The 19,995-nt window shown below is 42.9% G+C and overlaps 1 protein-coding gene across 3 annotated transcripts in view; it reads left to right on the top strand.

Annotated features, from left to right (window-relative positions):
* Positions 1-19,995, top strand: part of LOC119490679 (IQ motif and SEC7 domain-containing protein 1-like) — a 150,946-nt gene that overhangs the window by 10,134 nt on the left and 120,817 nt on the right. For all 3 annotated transcript variants that reach the window (XM_037774196.1, XM_037774195.1, XM_037774199.1), the window contains exon 2: positions 452-2,536. In XM_037774196.1, coding sequence (XP_037630124.1) covers positions 1,797-2,536 — 740 coding nt within the window. In that variant the 5' untranslated portion in view covers positions 452-1,796. The remainder of the gene's footprint in view (positions 1-451; positions 2,537-19,995) is intronic.

The raw sequence follows: 19,995 nt of genomic DNA on the forward strand, positions 1-19,995 counted from the left end.
GTTAGCATGCAGATTTAGCTCTGCTCTGTCTAGCTCTGCTTTTCCTGTCAATGTGTGAAACCCAAAGTGTTTCCATACTTTACTGGATGTGTTGTGTTTACCACGCTGGATTTAACATGTGAGGGTGCAGGTCGTATCCACGCGGACTTTCAGCTGTTTCCTACTTTCTCATTTTGGCTCGCTGTGGTTTGTTTTGGTTGACGGATACGGAACACATACGACGTTACTCAGACTACAACAATAAAAGCAGTAACTTCCTTCTACCTCTGCATAGACTCAAATCCAGCAAATATATCGATTCTGGCATTAAAAAATCTATTTCGAAATCGTAAAAAAATAAATGCAACATAGGTGAATCAATTTTTTTTTCCCACCCCTATTTTCTACCCTACCATCTTCTCATCTGCTCTTTCCTTTCTTCTTTTTCATGTAACGGATGGATGACATGAAGGAGGATCAGGATATGCCATCCAGTGGGATGATAATGACGGTGAATCCCAGATGCCTCACTGTATCCAGGAAGAAGACGAACATCTGACATGACATTTAACCTTTGCGCATCACTTCCTCTGACAGACCGACTGCAGGATGACAGGCTGAATCCTGCAGGAGAACCCATGGACCAGGAAGAGGTGAACCTCTCCTCTTCCATGTTTGTCAGGAGATGATCCTCGACGGACGATTCATTTTCATTTTGTGGAGCTTTGGGTTGTCTTGATTTCTCAAGGTTTGGTTCCCAAACTGTTTTGTTGATGGAGCGGCTCTGAACTGAATTCTCTTTTCCTGCTCAGAAAACTCTTGATTTGGAGAATTACCACAGGGATTTTATTATGAGGCACAACAGGGAAGCTGGTGGTTAGTCTGTGGGAGCTCCACCACGGTCTTGCAGACTACATTTCTGCTGCAGCACTTGGAAAAACACTTGCATTGGATGCAGAAAAAAAAAATATCACTTGCAGACTTCGTGCTGGACAATCTACAGTCGCTCAACAATGATAATGTGCAATATCTTTGACACAGAGGGACAAAGAGGGTCTCTGTCAGCGATGGTCTCCACACCTGCTTCCTGGAAACCAATGTTCTGATCTTCTGCATGGAGTGCAAAGAGTGGATACAACTGACCCACTGACAAACAGAAAGACAAACTGTTTTTGTGGGGGTGGGGTGGACGACGATCTCTTTCTCTGTTTTTGTTCTGTTTTTAACCGTCATGGGTGTGAACCCCAACAGAAACACCTGACTGAACCAGGGGATGGTCGACGACTCGGTAAACCTCTCTGATTGGAGCCAGCGAGGACGAGGTCCATCTTGATCTTCAAATCAGAACCCAAAGAAGAACAAGTCCTCTCCCCCCCACTTACCTCTGGTGGGGGGGAGGGTGAAGGGTAGTTTAGGTTTTTAGGGTGTAGGGCTTAGGGCCATAGGGTTTAGTTTTGTAGTTATTTAGACTTTAGGTTGTAGACTAGACAGTAGAGTACGTAGTAAGGCCAGTTTCTTCTCTGTTGTGTTGAGGCTTATTCAGTTGTGTTTTAGCCTTTGGCCTGCGAGCTCATTTACCTGTCACCAGTCTACTAGCCTCGGTGGTATCTAACACTGAGTTAGCCTTTGGCTCTACACCAGCTGTAGCTGTGACTCAGGCAGCATTTCATCTATTGCAGACGTTTAGCATTTAGCCTCAGTGCACAACCTGGATCTGTAACAGCCAAGAGCATTTAGGCTCTTTAGTTTAGAATTTAGCATTAGTGAACCTTGCTGTTAGCCATTAGCCTTTGGGCTAACACTCAGACCAGCTAGTCATGGATGCTAATCAAGGCCCAGGCCAGAGCAGCCCAGAAAGCCCTAACCGGGCCGTGGAGTACCTCCTTGAACTCAACAACATCATCGAGAGCCAGCAGAAGCTTCTAGAAACTCAGCGGCGCCGAATCGAGGAGCTGGAGGTCCAACTGGACCGGCTCAGCCAGGAGAACAAGGACCTGCGTTTGGACCGGCAACCCGTTGCGCCACCTCCGCCTGCTCCTCCTCCCGAGCCTCCTCTCCCTCCTCCTCCGCCGCCGCCCCCGCCGGCTCAGACCATGTCGACATCCATTTCTACCAAGAATCACCACCAACACCACCACCACAACAGCCAATACCAGACTCCTCCCCAGCCACCCTCCTCCATCCCCCTGCACCACAGCCACCACCACCAGTATCATCAGCACCACCACCACCACTCCTCCGCCCACCACTCCTACAACAGCTCCAACAGCACCAGTACGACGGCGATCCCAGTTCCTGCTTCGTCTTCGGCCCCGACTTCCATCTCGATCCCCACCCAAATCCCAGCTCCAATCTGCTCCCCAGCCCCGGCTCCACCTCCCCCTCCTCCGATCCCACCCAGGGATCAGCCGCGGGCCCACAGCCGGCTGACCCGAATGCCCTCCACCAGCACTGGCACCAACACCAACTTCGTGGAGAAAGAGAAGGAGAGGCTTGAGCGCATGCACAGATCCAACGCCTCCAACAACCACCACGCCCACACCCTCCACCAGAAATCGTGAGTTAGACTCTAAGTTATACTTACTACAACCAAAGCCAAAGATGGCACTGGAGAAAGGCAAACCAGATCTCAGCAGTGGATGAAATTAACAAAGTCTACCTTCTAAAGGCTGGAAACTTTTGCTGGAACTTGAATTTTGGGTTTCTACTTCAGAATCTCTGGCAAAATAGTGAAATTGGCTTGTAAATCTTGGGATGAAGTCAGTTTTATTTTATTGGAAAAACATGACATAGGATGCCATATTGAATATGGCACTCAGTTTCACAGCAATGACGTTACATGGTGGTTCAAATGCTTCTTTAGATATTTAGTTTTGCCATTTCTAATGGGTAACAACATTAGTGTTAATATGGCATCCTGTCACTAAATTTCCAAACTTTGCTGCCCATCTGTCATCCCGCTATCTGTTTTGCCAAAACTCGTGTAAATCTTTGACTTTGATCGCTACTAACTTTGCAGCTTTTCTCACGCAGGTTATGTGAAAGCCAAGAAATATGTGCCCACATGATAAATTTAACCTGGAAACATCTTTTTTTTGCTTGACTCTTCACTGGCAAAAAAAAAAAAAAAAATGTACACAACAGATTTTAAAGCAAAGCTGTTTTGCTGAACGTGATTTGAGCATTTTTGGACAAATAGGAGAGGTGACTTGTTGAAGTCTAACATTGAAGTGTTTCTTCCTCCAAAGGACAGGGGGCTGCTGATGCCTCTGTCCTTTCTTTCTGTACTGCAATTGGTGGGTGTACTGGGTTGATAGATATCCATCCTTTTATCAGCTATTAGGGCTACAGAGTAGAAGGTTGTAGTGGGAATTTCCATATTGTAGGAGACTCCAGAGACAGACGAACTAAACGACTACAGCATCTCTAACACTGATAATTGGTGGAGCACAGACTGAACGGTGTTATGTAACAGATATTTTTGCTAAGCAGTAGGATTGGTTGTTCTTGCTGAGACCACAAAGGAAACACACTGTGCTTTATGTTAAAGTTGTTGGCTGTACTAATCACCATGGTAACCACTTACCAGGTAGCTTTTGTTTTTGCTCTTATTTTGTTGTAATTTTGTTGCTCTGAATACATTTTCAGTCAGAAATGTGTTTGCTGCCTGGAATTGGGTTTGTTGCCTGGCAACACTATCTCAGAAGCATCCTATCAGGAAGTGTCGAGCACGACGGAGCCTCGCCGTCGTCGTCGTCGCACACGGGGCCGTGTGGTGCCGTGAGGCAACAGGATGCAGGGTTGCAGTTGTCCCGTGCATGTTCAGTACCAGGCAGCTCCTTTGTAACTAGTAACACTGAACCGCTGTCTGTGGGAAGTGCTGGTCATGGCGATTGCTGTTGCTATGCAACTGTGGAAAAACCTGTTTGAAGGACAACACTCGCGCTAACAGTTGAAATGGTTTTAACCTCGCTCGGTGCTCGGAGCGCTCAAAGCTTCGCTAAGCTCGCACTGCTGTGGGGAACAGAGAGCATCGCCTCCTCTCCACTGCAAACACAGAGGCTCCCGATAGAGCCGCAGAGATGAAGGCTGGGGAAACGCAGTGATGACTCATGGAGACAGATTTAATAGTACTATTGCTTTGTCTTATAAGCTTTCATACGTGCAGCCAAAAAGTAAAACAGATTGTACACAGAGGTACAGAGCGTGACTCAGACTTTCAGATCTGGGTTCATCTGAGGCATCTTGAGGAATCAAAGGGTTCGGAGGATTTTTTTATTTAGTTTTTTTCTGCACTGAGTCATGGGACATTCAGGTACAGCTAATATCGTGAGAAAAAGCTGACCTCAAGCTTGCAAATGATGTAACGGGCAGAGAACAATGATGGAGCCTGACAGCAGTGGAGATAAGGCTGATTCGTTATGAAATCGCACAGTACGATCGGCTGCTTGCTGCCTCTTCAAGTGACTGAGTGTGATCCAATAAATCCCACACTGCACTGGGGCAGATTATGGCACGGAGGCATGACAGCATGTTGCAGAGCTGCCTACACTGGTTTCTGAGTGATTTCGTATTGGGCATGATGCAGCAAAATGCAAAACACCCCCACACAGATTTATTTTGCAGCACTTCAGGCTGGAGCAGTGAACACAAGGAGGCAGGACAATGTTGTAGGACATGACGAAGCAGTTCATCTGAAGGGTTAGGAACTGTGAGGTTGACTCGCAAACTTCTGCCTCAGATATTTTCTCTAAAGTGTTCAGTTGGATTTCTGATAGCCATATTGCAATAAAAAGCACATTGCATTTTGCGTATGTCCATGTTCCAAGTAAAGGCTTCACAGAGCGACATCAGACACCTGCATTTGCGAATATTGTTTATCGATCTCTCATCGTAGCCATTTTGAAATTAACATGTAGATCAAATTTAGTATTTTACAGGTTCCCCACAACAAATCTTGAGGGTTTGTGGTTAATAAAATCCAGGTCCTATTTGCCCCACTAGTCTTGGTGGGTAGCTAGTAGCCAGTACTGTATAAGCAAACTACTTGTAAGCCAGGGCGCCACCAGGGATTTTCTGGCCCCATGAAAAGATATCACACTGGGCTCCACCACCACAGGCCACGCCAACCCTGCACAACTGCTCGAACCAGACCTGCAGAATCCAGTCGACCTATTCAAAGCTTTAAATAAGTCTACCTTTGCAGGCTTGCAATGCTCTACAATACTTACTGTGAAAATAGAACACTGTGCAGACATGCATGCAACATTCTGCACATTCATTATTCAATATTTTCTGAACTAAATGTTAGGGGTGAGAAAAATAATTGATTCACCTATGTATCGCGTTTTTTTTTTTTTTTATACGATTTTTAAATTGATTTTTTAATGCCAGAATCGATATATTTGCTTAATTTGAGTCTATGTGGAGGTAGAAGGAGGTTACCACTTTTATTGTTGGAGTCTGAGTAACGTGACGTCATATCCGTTCCGTATCCGTCAACCAAAACAAACCAGCCGGCCGCTGCAAACCGAAACAAAAACAAAAAAGTAGAAAACGGTGGAGGGTCTCCGTGAATACGACCTGCACCCTCACATGTTAAATCCAAAGTGGTAAACACTACACATCCAGTAAAGTATGGAAACACTTTGGGTTTCACACGTTCCAGGAAAAGCAGAGCTAGACATCACGGCTAAAGCTGCATGCTAACTCTGTCATGGACAGAAAACGTTATCGTATTGTGGTAACGTGGCGGTCAAGCCGGCCGTCACTCTCATCTCCGTGGTCAAATGGGCCGACGCTACAACTGTAGAGCACCCATATACTGACATTTATGTTAAATGCATTCAAACGGCCCCGATGGAGCTGACCATGGATGTATAAAGAGAACGGAGCTGACGGGAGAGCTAGAGACGGCCTTGGAGAAGTTAGAGGAAGTATACATGTGTGACTACGTCCGGTTTTCAAAATAAGGTGTTAACAAAGGGAACTGTATATACAAAATACATATATGGAAATAAGATTGATTGGATTATATTCACCAGAAGTATAAAACAGTACATGTCCCTTATAAATTAAAAAGAAGATACCACTAATATGTGAGGGAAATGTCTTCATTCTTTGATTTTTGGGTTGAATCGTCTCGGCCTTTAATAAGTAAACTAACTGCACAGTAAAACTCAATCAGGTTTTTTATGCAGCTGTGTGATTGGCAGCTCATGAACTCACCAAAGCGTCAACGACACACACAAAGCAGCCTGAAGAAGACATTTGAACTCAAGCGTAGTAAACAGAATAAAAAATGCAAAACGGCGGTATGATCCTAAACGTTTTTATAAAAGATTCAAGAGTGAAAACGAGGAGACAGTGAACTCACCGTCCTGTCGCTCAGTGTTCAGCTGCAGCTCAGGGAGGGAGATTCTGAACAGACAGACACATTAGCCTTGTTAGGATACGATGTTTTACTCTGACCACAGTTGCAGTCTGTAGTATTCAGGCAGTAATCACGTATAAATATTCATATGGGACACTTTCAGTATCTGACTTTGTGGGTTACCCCCAGATAATATATGTAGTCATTACCGCTACATACAGTACAGATGTAGGAGCACAGCCTCTGCTGCTGCTGCTGCTATTGATGATTAGAGAAACCTTCAGAGCTCAGATGAGATGAACACGTGTGACTGTGACGATGCCATAAGCATCATTAGACATCAGTGCTGTGACATGGTATTGATCTAACTGAAGGCAAAGACTGATGGAGAGCAGTTATGGTAATGAACACAGAGAGAGTGATGTTGTTCTGCAGTGTGGGTGTGGAAGAGTCACAGGAGTCAGATCTGTAGGATTCAGATGGATGAAGAGAAGAGAGGAAAATGGAGCAAACGAAATTTAAAGAGGATGCATCATTCTCTTTTCTGTTCTCTCCTGCAGATCCCCTACTATTTTTTCGTTCCTTCCTTCCCCATCTCTTCCTGGTGTTAACCTGTGATCTGTATCTAGATACGTTATCTGGATAGCAACATCTGGTTATGTTACTTCATAACATTTCATGTTCATTTAGTAAATTATGGTCCCATTTAGAGTCAAATAGACCATAAAGCAGGGTATGCTTTAGGGCCGGGCAACTTTGTTTGACAGGTCGCCAAAGCTCACTTCTGGTTGTAAAAAAACAAGATGGCAATGGAAAAAATGCGGAACTTGAGGCTTCAAAACTGTAGTCCAACCAATGTGTGATGTCATGGCAACTACGTCCACTTCTTATGTATAGTCAATGGTAACTATTCTCAACCACTGGACCGGGGCTCACTGGTGGGCCTCAGAGCTGAAGGGAGAGCTAGCGACGCACTTGGAGAAGTTAGAGGAAGTATACACATGTGATTACGTCAGGTTTTCAAAATAAGGTGTTAACAAAGGGAACTGTATATACAAAATATACAGTATATATGGAAATAAGATTGATTGGATTACATTCACCAGAAGTATAAAGCGTTACATCTCTGACTACATACATGCTGAAAATCAAACATTTTTACTGTATCAATTTAGATATTTTCCAAAATAAAAGTCCCTAGAAGTGTATGATTCAACTTTTCCCCATGGTCTGGTGTTAAAAAAGTTAACAAAAAATCGCAATAAATCATAATATCGAATCGCAATACTTAAAAATCGCAATACATATCGAAACGGCACCCAAGTATCGTGATGGTATCGAATCAAGGGATAGGTGAATCGTCCCAGCCCTAGTAATTTACACGTGTTTTCCCTGATCCAGATCAGACCAGATACAGATCAGATGTTAACACCCGGTGGAGATGACGTCTCTTTTGAAAGCCTCTTCTGTGTCTTTTCCTGCTCAAAGCAACACAACAGTGGACACGATGTTGACAGGATTTTAATTTTGGACTCCAGATAGCATCTCTCCCTCTATCTCTCTCTCTCCCTCTCTCTCTCTCTCTCTCTCTCTCTATCTCTCTCTCTCTCTCTCTCTCTCTCTCTCTCTCTCTCTCTCTCTCTTTCTCTCTCTCTCTCTCTCTCTCTCTCTGACCCTGTTTTTGTAAACAGCTGCTGACATCTCGTCCTCTGTGTGCTGATGACGATAACAGGAGTGTAAATGAGCTCGGTCAGCAGCACTGCTGCACCAGGTGTGTGTGTGTGTGTGTGTGTGTGTGTGCGTGCGTGTGTGTGGTTTAGTTCAGTGTCCTGGAAACAGTTCTATCAAGTGTAGATACTCAGCCAGCATCCTCAATGTGTTAAAAACACATTTAAAAAATCGCACGTTTTTCTGAGGGAGAAAGACACCTTGTTTAATTTTCAGTGTTTCCTCATTTTACCGTTTATTTGCAGTGTGTGTGTGTGTGTGTGTGTGTGTGTAAGCTAAAAGTCTTGACTCAGTAGTTTATGGGAGGTCGACTAAAAGCACCTCATCAGTGCTGACTCGTGCCTGATCGTCCTGAGCTAAACATGTTTCCACCAACAAACGGCACCAATTAAAGTGCTCAGATCAGGCAGGAGGCCGATTAAAGACGGGTCTTAATAATGAGGTCGGGGTCACACAAGGTGCTGTACGATCTTACAAACCTCTCAGATGTGCTGCTGCAGCTTCTCATATTTCCTGGTCAGCAGATGCTCACTGATCATGTAACTATGAATCTTGTTTTTTCAGTTTCACACAGTGATTTACTGGTACAAGTTGTTAAAATCGTGTTACAGGTTTGGCTTCATCTTTGGAGTTCTGTTGTACTTTCACAAATGTCGATGTGAAGTCAATTCAGATTTATTTATATACCCCAGCTCAAGTGGGCTTTTCAATCTGTACAACATAGACCCTTGAATGAATGTTAAGTGATCCCATTGTGGCAGGGACAGACCTCCTGAGTAAAACAATCAGCTGATCAACATGTTAGAGATAATGTACAGCGAGACGGTCGTGCAGGGGTTACCCAGAAGTGAAGCGGAGGTCTTGCATCGCCGTGAAGGGGTTTATTTCACAACAACGCCCCGCTAGCTGTACGTTATCCCGCTTATTACACAACTAACTACTTAAGAAATCAATAATTTGACACAAAAACGGTCCCCCAGAGACTGACATCAGAACTGCATCCATAGCAACGGTCTGTTATACATAGCAACGGTCTGCTATAAAGAAATAACAGATCGTTGAACGCCGTGATTGACCAATCAAAATCGAGTATTCAACAAAGCCTTGTAATAACTATATTTAAACTTTCTTCAACTTGACGCAGGCTATATTGGATGATCGGTGATCATCAAACTAACTTCACCCCGCATGGCGTCCACATCCTCACCTAACAACACGTCCTCATACCTAAACCACAGAATAGGTGGTTTGACAACGACTCCCAACGCGGCATGTATGACCGTTTTATTAAACATTGTCGTACCGTGTCAGTTTTACTCACATAGTGAAACAGTGTGAAACCGAACTACTTGGTTATGTTTAGGCAACAAAACTACTTGGTTCGTTTTAGAAAAAGAATGTGGTTTGGGTTAAAATAAGAATGTTTGTTACGCATGTAAGTACGTGACGTGGTTACGTGCGTAAAATAATTTTGTGACTTAAAATAAGTCAACCTGTTGACTTCTGGTTTCACACGGAACATGAACAGCGTCCTTCTGGGTGAAAAGTCCTGTGTTTGTTTGACCCATCCATCCATCCCGACCTCCTCCATACGTGGACTTTGTTGCTCTTTATACTACGTCACATGACTTCCTCCTTCCTTCCATCATAATTACTACGGCCACTAGAGGCTGCCGCCGACCAACAAACGTAAATATTAGGGTTGCACAAAATTCTGGGCCGATACCGATGTTCAAAATAACAATTTAGCTGATAGCCGATACCGATGTTTTTGTTTATTTTGCTGTTATTTATTCCCCTTTTGTGCCAAGAAAACAAAGACCTCTGTATGATAAAAGAGAACTGAGCTGTTTTAAAGTCATTTCATTACACTGTCTGTGAATGAGCACAAATTCAATCATACACATTTATGAAACAACCTTTAATATTACCTTCTTTCACATGAACAATATATAATAACCTTTTCAGCTGCTATACCTACTCACGTCTTCCTCTCTCTGTCGTCCACCTTCCTCACTGCAGATGAACCTCACCTCCAGTCGGAAGATTAAATGTTTCTGGATCAATATGTCAGAGCCATAGATCAGCTTGTTTATCGATTGCTCATTGATCTGTTTTAATCCATGACTCCCATTTCTGAGGAGGCGGCTGTAGATTATCAGCAGCATGACTCAACGTACAACACATGAAGGCAACTTTCATGAAGTACTGTGGTGTTACCGGAGCTATGGGTGGCCATCTTGAATTCAGTCTGGTCCAAAAAAGAAAACTATTCAGACTTTACATTAAATTTGTATTTGTAGCATTTCCTCTTCAGTGGAGGAAATCTATTGATCGCGTGAGCAAAAGTAATTTTTAAGGCTGTCAAAGTTAACGCGTGATGCAAATTCATTTTATCGCCACTAATTTCTTTAACTCATTAACGTGACCTCCGTTTTAAAGCTAGAAGTGAAGATACTGGCATCCAATGAAACTACAAAAATCTAAGGAATCCATTGGTACCAACCATGTCATAATAGCTTGTCGCGCAGGAAGTTAAATAACGCTCCAAACTTACGATAAATTTGACGAGGAAAAACTCTCATGGCCATTTTCAAAAGGGTCCCTTGACCTCTGACCTCAAGATATGTGAATGAAAATGGGTTCTATGGGTACCCACGAGTCTCCTCTTTACAGACATGCCCACTTTATGATAATCACATGCAGTTTGGGGCAAGTCATAGTCAAGTCAGCACACTGACACACTGACAGCTGTTGTTGCCTGTTGGGCTGCAGTTTGCCATGTTATGATTTGAGCATATTTTTTATGCTAGATGCAGTACCTGTGAGGGTTTCTGGACAATATTTGCCACTTTTTTGTGTTGTTAATTGATTTCCAATAATAAATATATACATACATTTGCATAAAGCAGCATATTTGTCCACTCCCATGTTAAGAGTATTAAATACTTGACAAATCTCCCTTTAAGGTACATTTTGAACTGATAAAAAATGTGCAATTGATTTGCCATTAATCGCGATTAAATATTTGAATCGATTGACAGCGCTAGTGTTTACTTCTTTTTTGTTGGCTACCCACCATCACAGTCAAGTTAAGCTGCTTTACTTCCCCAGATGTTGTCTTTATAATCTTTACTTTGTTTGTTAAAGAGGACCAAACGGATCAATAACCATGTTGTTGTTTGACGGTATGAACAGAATTATGAAATTGACGTCCAAGTAAAAGTCATTATTTTATCGGTTGGCTTGTTTTTATCGGCTGCATGACAAAAAACCTGCACTGCAAAATACTAAAGTTTTTGATTCAGTTTGGATCGGCTTATAGAGACAGATGGTTTTGAATTTTTAAATTGACGTGTGATTTATTATTTATTTATTTGCATTTTGCCTGAAAAGACCTTTAGTCATATTCTTTAAAAAAGACTTCTTTTATTTCAAGGTTCATTTGAAAGAGTTGTTTCTCTGAGTGAGACATGGACCATCTGGAGGAAAAGACAGACAAGCAGCAGCACACGATTTAATCAAATGATAACTGAAGTCACTGGCTGATTTTGAAGAAAGGACACTTCTGATCAAGAGCGTTTTGCTGAAAGTACTTCATTTCTTCGTCTCTCTCCAGTTTCTTTTCTTCAGTTTGAGTGAAACTTCTTTATAAAACATGTTCTCAGCCGTCACAGTCAGTAAAGCCAATCACTTTAAATCTGCTCAAATCCTTAAAATCATCTTTTTATAACTGAAATTAACTTTTAATCGCATTACATCATTTATTAAATCATTTCCAGTTTAGTCACAAAAACTCAAAATCTCTTAATAACTCTTGTCCCCTCCGGCTCACCGTAGTCACCCAGCTCTGTGTGTGCGCGTGTGTGTGTGTGTGTGTGTGTCAGATGATATCAGTCCTGTTGATTGATGGTGTAATCATTCTACAGCTGACCTGGATGTTGAGACACACACACACACACACACACACACACACACACAGAGCATCATGTCTCTCCCTCCCTCTGTCCGTCCGTCTGTCTGTTATATTTGGCAACATGAAAATGAGTCGTGGAGCCGGCTGGTGGTGGTGTTGAAGGTGGACCCCTCCTCCCTCCCCGGAGGAGGGACGGATGCTGTGTTGTCATGGCAACAGCTGGGTAGGCTGAGGAGGAGGAGGTGGAGGAAGGAGAAAGTGCCGTTTGGTTTCATAACAGCAGACACACTCGGCTCCTCTGCAGCTTTTTTTTCATCCACTCGCTCACACGTGGCCGCATTTGCATTTTCAGCTGAGTCGCTGTGATGCAGAGTGACGTCACTGTGAGCGAGCAGGAAGGTAAACAGATCGACAAACAAACGCTAATTCATGCTAACATGCTAACTTCACTCACACAGTGGAGGATTTGACTCTTTGGGCTTCAGTAGCAGCAGGTTTGTTCATCCATCATCAGATATCTCAGCATCTACTGGTCACATGTACGTAAAATTCATCGATCATACTAGGGATGCTAATTTAAAATTTTCTTTTTAACCGATTAACCGACCCTCTTTAACCGATTTATTAACCGTTTACCGACAAGATGCAGCGGTGCGCCAGCTGCAGTGTAGGAGCAAAACAGACGACTTAGTCCTTTACTGACACGATAACTTTTGAATAACGTTTTGGAGCATGAATGAAGTGTTTTGGGTGAGTTAGCCACCTTTTGCAGAAATGCAATAGAGTTGTGATGTCCCATCAAACAGTTGTGACTATATTGCACTTACAGTTTAGAGAATGTTAAGAGTGAAAAACTGAGTGAACACAATACCAACAACTATCAGAAATGTGTCTTTTTGTGATACTCTTCTTCTTTACTTGCCCTGTAATCACTGTCTGAGTGAGAAGTTGACAAAAATGGCAATAAATCACAATATATAATTGCAATACTTGAAGAATCACAATACTTATCGAATCGGCACCCAAGTATCGTGATAGTATCGAATCGGGAGATAGGTGTATCGTCCCAGCACTAATAACAACCCTGTCTGTGTTCAGTATAAAACATTTAAATATGTATTCATTTGTAAACATTTAGGTGCATAAAAGCACATTAATGGTCGTGTGAAGTCCTGTTGTAACGGCTGATATTTGGCAGCAGATCTCACAGCACACAGATGGCTCAGAGAATATCCTGGCAGCAGCCAGCTGATGTAAAGATGTGAGTTTTATTTATCCAGCTCGATAACAAACAGCAGACTGAAAGGACAAGACGTCTACCTTTAATGTTGAACCAAACCAGGAGAGATGTTGGAGTTTACCACTGAAGAGAAAAACGGACACGTTGTGCTGTTACAGTTGGAAACTTTTAGTCTTTGCCTTCTGGATGTTCAGTCAGTACCTTCCAGCACTATGGAAATACACTATGAGGTAGGGCTGTGTATCAACAAGAATCTGGCGATACAATGCGTATCATGATACAGGGATAACGACTTAATATATTGCGATATATTGTGATTCTGTAAGCAAGGCGATATATTGCGATTTTTTTTTTTTTTTTAAATCTAATTTTAGGAAAACTGTCATAGTATAAAGAACACACCAGAAATACACCATTTTAGAAAAGGCAAAAATAACACATTCATACTGCATGCAAATATATACTATCACTGTGTGTATGTGCGTGTGTGTGTGTGCACGTGCGTGTGTGTGTGTGTGTGTGTGTGTGTGTGTGTGTGTGTGTGTGTGTGTGTGTGTGTGTGTGCACGTGCGTGTGTGTGTGTGTGTGAGTATTGAGGCCAGCAGTGCAGTATCTCCTGTGTCGTTGGTAGAAAATGTCTGCTGCTGTGCGTCTCGGTCTGATGACATCGCCGGTAATCCATCCACACTACTGCAAAACCCGAGAGGACGGTCGCACTGCATGCTGGGAAAGAAGCTGCCAGCAGTCTCGTTGTAAAAATGTCTTCAGCTGTTCAATGTCATGAAGGATATCCAACACAGAGCAGGAGTTAATGAGTGATTACGTGTGTTTGTTCTCTACATAACTTCCCCCAACCTGCGCCTTCTATACCCTAGTTAGTGATTTCCTACATTACCCAGAATGCCGTTCAGCTTTGGATCGCACGTGTAGGCAGAGAGACAGAGAGTAGGAGGGACGTGGGAGAATCCTGCTGTTTGACAACAAAGTGAGAATCACACCTGTCCATCAGCTGCAATGCATTGTGGTCAATTGTCTGGTCTTTGTGCCGTCACCACTAGCACCAGATTTTGACTGTTGATGTTTTCGATTCGATTTTCTGCTGTTAAAAACGGAAACATCTTGTCAGTAGTTTCAGATAAATTTAAGAATATATTATTTCTAAGAAGGAGGACTGGATTTTGTCCCCCATCACTCAGATATTATCAGAAATTAATTTAGGAAGGGATCTCCAGTATGAACAGCAAGTGAAACCTGTTGCAATGTTCATACTGTATGTGCACCTGACTGTTAATACGTATGAGCTTCTACATGAGCAAGATGAAGGGTTAGCAGGATCAGGTACAGCCTTCAGTGACCATTACTGAGTTGTATTTCATGAATATAATTCCTCTGCTGTTAGTTGGATTGTGGCGATAGTTGAAGGTTGTTAAGACGCGTTTTAAAGTTGGTTTGAGGACAGTGAATTATAGTATTTGTCAGTATTTTAACAACCGTTTGATCATCTGTAATAGCCAATCACAGCAAAATTGTCACATTTGTCAACAACAGTCATAGATGAGATGTTTTCTTCATTGTTCAGGGTTGACTGAATTACTCCAGTCAAAACCACCAGTTTGTATTTCTTCTATTAGTTTGTGATTTATGAGCGCTCTCTACCACTAAGAAAGACATTCAAACGTCTGAGAAAATGGCCTCCAAGTGAAACATCTTTGCCTGTTTCACTGCGTTGTGCCTGTACTGCTATAAAAGGAGAGAAAAGTTCTGGTAATTTCTGGACTCATTAATGTTGAATTAAGCCTGTAAGGTGCTTTAAAGATCAGACACGTTCCTGACAGGATAAGAATCAGGATGAGACTCATTTTAATTTGTCGCAGACAGCAGGTGCACACACACCTGGTTAATCGGCGCTGACACATTACACGAATCTGAACACGGAACAGGCCGAGACCGAGGACAGGAACTCACTCAACTGCACATATATACTGTATACGTGAAAGCGCTACTTTATCAGGACATCCCTAGTCTCTGGTGTCAGATGTGAATATCTTGACGTTTCTCCGGCTGTGCACTGGCTCCTGGTCGATGACCTTTGACCCCTGATGCTGTGACGGGTTTTGTCTGGTGTTCACAGACAGCTGATATTGTCTTTTGCCCGTGTTCATTCAATCTCTTGTCTAGGGCAGGCGGCAACCTCAAGTGAAGCCAATGCTGAAGTGCCTTAAACCTGCATTCTTTCTAACAGCCAGCAGGGGGCGACTCCTCTGGTTGCAAAAAGAAGTCTGATTGTATAGAAGTGTATGAGAAAAAGAGCCTACTTCTCATTTCAAACATTGTAAACATGAGTTTATGGTCTCAATCTCTAGTTTCAAGTCTCCTTCAATACAGCATGATGTTCATTTAGTAAATTATGGTCCCATTTAGAGTCAAATAGACCATAAAGCAGGGGATGCTTTAGGGCGGGGTTACCTTGTGATTGACAGGTCGCTACCATGGCGTTGTCCTAGTTTTCGTCTTCGAACTTTAACCCTTTCACAGTGTGTTTTCAGTTCATCAAAATTAATTGTAACATTTTGGTCGCCTTAAAATGTCTTATTCAGCATCCAGATGTACTTAGCTCCGCCCTCTCGTGTCACTTCTGGTTGCAAAAAAACACGATGGTGACAGACAATAACCAAGATAGAGACAGCCAAATTACACGATGGCTACAGCCAAAATGTGAACTCGAGGCTTCAAACCCGTAGTCCACAAACCAACTGGTAACGTCACGATGACTACGTCCACTTCTTATATAAAGTTTCTTGTCCAGGGTTGTTTTGAATATGCAGATTTGTGCGTCATCTTTGAATTCACTTCATCTCCTTTCCTTCTTGGCAAACTTCCGGTACGTGTCCACAGGATCCGTCGTCTACACGCTTCCCATTCATTGTCTACGTGAACTGCCCCTTTAAAATCCAGTAGAGATCCTGGAGACTGACAGTTGGTGAGCTACAGGATGAGCTAACTGTTCAGAGAGTGACAACAGCAGCAGCTCAGTGCTACGTTTGTGTGTGTGTGTGTGTGTGTGTGTGTGTGTGTACGTGTGCGTGTGTGCGTGCGTGGGCTGCATCAGTGCTGAGTGCCGCAGGCTTGTTGAATGGAGCTGCACTGTAGTTAAATATCAGCAGCCTGCCCTGCACCTGTCTGTCGGTGTGTGTGTTTAGTATTCGTTCCTCTGTTTGCCACCGTGTCGCTGTACGTGCATGCACTCACTGCAGTGTGTGTGTGTGTGTGTGCTGTAGGGGAAACTAGGCTAGCTGATATGAATAGAGAAGTGATGAATTACCTCTCAGAGCCGAGCCGCAGGACAACACCCTGGGGTCCAACTGTGTGTGTGTGTATGTGCGTGTGTGTTGACGTTAGGTTACTGTTGAGAGAGAGCGAGAGAGAGAAAGAAAGATCTCATAATACATGTAAATCGTGGAGGCAGTAGCGCCCTCTACACTGTCAGTAGATTATGTTCCTTGCTCAGTGAGTATTGGCTGAGGTTTCCACTCAGACCTCTCCAAAACCTTGATGTACTGCAGACATAAGTGCACATCAAAGTACGACTCTTAAAGGAATAGGTCGACATCTTAACATCAGTATTCAGAGAGTTAGTTATTTTGTTCCTTCACGTATATCCTGCTTCCTAAAACAAAAACAAAAAAGTTTTTATATTTCAGTTTGTGTGCCAATTTTATACGAAAATTTAATTCGGGAGTAGTCTTTGTCGTTATTAGATGATGAAATAATATTTTTAACGCCAGAATGATATATTTGAGTCTATGCGGAGGGAGAAGGAAGTTACCGCTTTTATTGTGTAACGAGTAACATGACCTCTTATCCATTCCGTATCCTTCAACCAAAACAAACTAGCCGGCCACCGCAAACCGAAACGAGAAAGTAGAAAACAGCGGAGGGTCTGCGTGGATACGACCTGCACCCTCACATGTTAAATCTAAAGTGGTAAACACTACACATCCAGTAAAGTATGGAAACACTTTGGGTTACACACATTGCAGGAAAAGCAGAGCTGGACATCGCGGCTAAAGCTGCATGCTAACTCTGTCATGGACAGGAAACGTTATCGTATTGCGGTAACGTGCGGTCAAGCCGGCCGTCGCTCTCTTCTCCGTGGTCAAATGGGCCGACGCTACAACTGTAGAGCACCCATATACTGACATTTATGTTAAATGCATTCAAACGGCCCTGATGGAGCTGACCATGGATGTATAAAGAGAACGGAGCTGATGGGAGAGCTAGAGACGGACTTGGAGAAGTTGGAGGAAGTATACACGTGTGACTACATCCGTTTTTCAAAATAAGGTGTTAACAAAGAAAACTGTATATACAAAATACATTCATTTGTTTACAGAGTATACTTGCATTTGTGTATGCTTTCACTTCAGACCATGTGTACAACATATAGATATACTGTGTGTGTGTGTGTGTGTGTGTGTGTGTGTGTGTGTAACCTATTGGAAATAGTAAATCAACTGTGAGCAGCAGCAGTGGAGGATCTATTTAAAACGCACACATACACGCAGTCCTTGTTACCGTGACAACATGTTTCTTCATTTGCAACGGTTGCCCTTAACAACACTGTTGGCATGGCCTCCTTTCTGGAGCTGCTAAAACTGAAATGCAGCATCTCTCACTCTCTCTCTCTGATTATCTCTCTCTCTATATATCTCTCCATTTCATCTCGTTTTGATTGTGCAGATTGAGGAGAAGAGTTCAGTACAGACGGAGGAAACCTGTTGACAAAGACTCAGAGTAAAACGCGCCAACAGAAACCCAGACGGAGCCGAAACGTTTACTTTAAACATTCCCACGAAAACAGAAACGCACAGTAACAAACTCTAAAATCGTTTAGGGCGTTTTTATATTAGGTACGATTGATCCGTTCCGTACCCGAGTACACTTGTGTCATTATCCACGTGTATTTGTTTATGTTGAGATCAGCTGTTCTAGTGGCGGAACTTCATTCAAACTTCACAGAAACAAAATAAAACTCACCAAAACTGTCGTCGCTAGTCTTTCCAACAATCACCAACTCTGGTTTGGTCAAAATAAACTCTTATTTCACAGAGTTTGATGTGAAAATTCACGTTGTTTCCCCCGCTGTTTCTCTCTCTGCCCGCTGAGCAGCTGAGCGAGACTTCAGGGTAAGACCATTAAATCAGCTAAATGAAATAACAAAACATCGCCCAACCCCATCGCCAACTGTTGTTTATATTTTAAGGAACCTATCGCCTGCCTTCCGTGCAGTTCAGAGGATGAGATCGTCGCATGCTGCGCGCATAGAAAGATTTCGGAGGAGACCGGCGACATTGAAAAAAGCCTGCCCTTTCAAAACTACTCCCTGACTGCTAACGTTACCACGATGGTGGTGGAGGTGGTGATTCTCGCAGGATTCATTGATTAATTGATGTCAATTAATGTCAATTATGTGTTCCATCTTCCTTCCTGAGAGCCTGTCAGGAAGACTTTCACACCTCTCAGAGGCTGTTAGCTGACCGCGGAACAATAGTTATGATGTCCAAATCATTTAGAAATCTACTGCAGCACTACAGTAGCCTCCAGAGATAAATGAAGTATTTATATACTCTCATGTGAACTCACTCAGTGCAGCATACATACATATTCAGTCAGAAATAATGAAATAATGCTATGGATGATTTGCTTGTACCTCTCTGTATTGAATTTGTACAAATATATTTATATAGAAACTGATCAGAGGAACACATTATTGAGGAAATCTGACCGAGACACATTCAGTGAATTCAGCCATCAAACTTTAGGCCCGTTGTAATGTCGGGAGCACCAAATAAAATGGCTGAAATGCAAATGAATGAGTTGACCTAAATAGATATGAAATAAATAAGTTTCTAAAGGCTGGCCCCCCACACTAAAAGATGTTTCAAATCTTACCAGATGTGTAAAATGTGAGAGAGCCCACACATAACGACATGTTCTGTTAAATTTAACAGTTTTGTGTGTGGAGAGCAACGATTTGGCCAAAACACCACACACTAACAGATTCATTCATAAACAACAAGAGTCCCCACTAAATGGAAATCTCGCAAAATCGGTGGCGATCGATTGTGACTTTAGTGTAAACAAGTGTGAACAAACATGGGGGACGACGGTACTTTGTACTGATAATTCATGAAGGATGGATGGATGAAGTCATGGAGAATAAACACTTGTGTTGTTGCCACAAATCAACAAGTTGGTCCTCCATTTCTGAACTCCATCTTACCACGACTTTATACTTCACGTTTAGCATTAGCTCATGCATTAGCTGCGGCCCAAGCCCCAAGGAAGAGCGCCGGTCATTGATGCAAATTTTCGTAGTGGCCAAACGGCGATACTACAACGTCCGTGTCCGTTGGGCCTACTGCGCCTGCTCCGTGGGCCCAATGGATGCGGAAGATTGCCGGAAGATTCGGGTACTTTTCCATTCTGAAGTCGAGCCATTTTGGCATCATGGGCATCAGCTTGGTTCTCTATTGGCTATCGTTCATTCCCACACGACTGCGTCATCGGCTGTCCTCACACACAAAAGGGATATCCCATCATAAATATTGAACATTTTTAATATTCACGGTTTAAAATCGGTACGGCAAGGATGGACTTCCGAGTCGATCGGGGGATGTAAAAACACTCTTAACATACCTCACACCACAGGAACATCTGGAAAGATAATCTTTAGAACCATCAAAAAATCAGGACTTT

The sequence above is a fragment of the Sebastes umbrosus genome, chromosome 6 (assembly GCF_015220745.1).
Source record: "Sebastes umbrosus isolate fSebUmb1 chromosome 6, fSebUmb1.pri, whole genome shotgun sequence".
Classification (NCBI taxonomy): Eukaryota; Metazoa; Chordata; class Actinopteri; order Perciformes; family Sebastidae; genus Sebastes; species Sebastes umbrosus.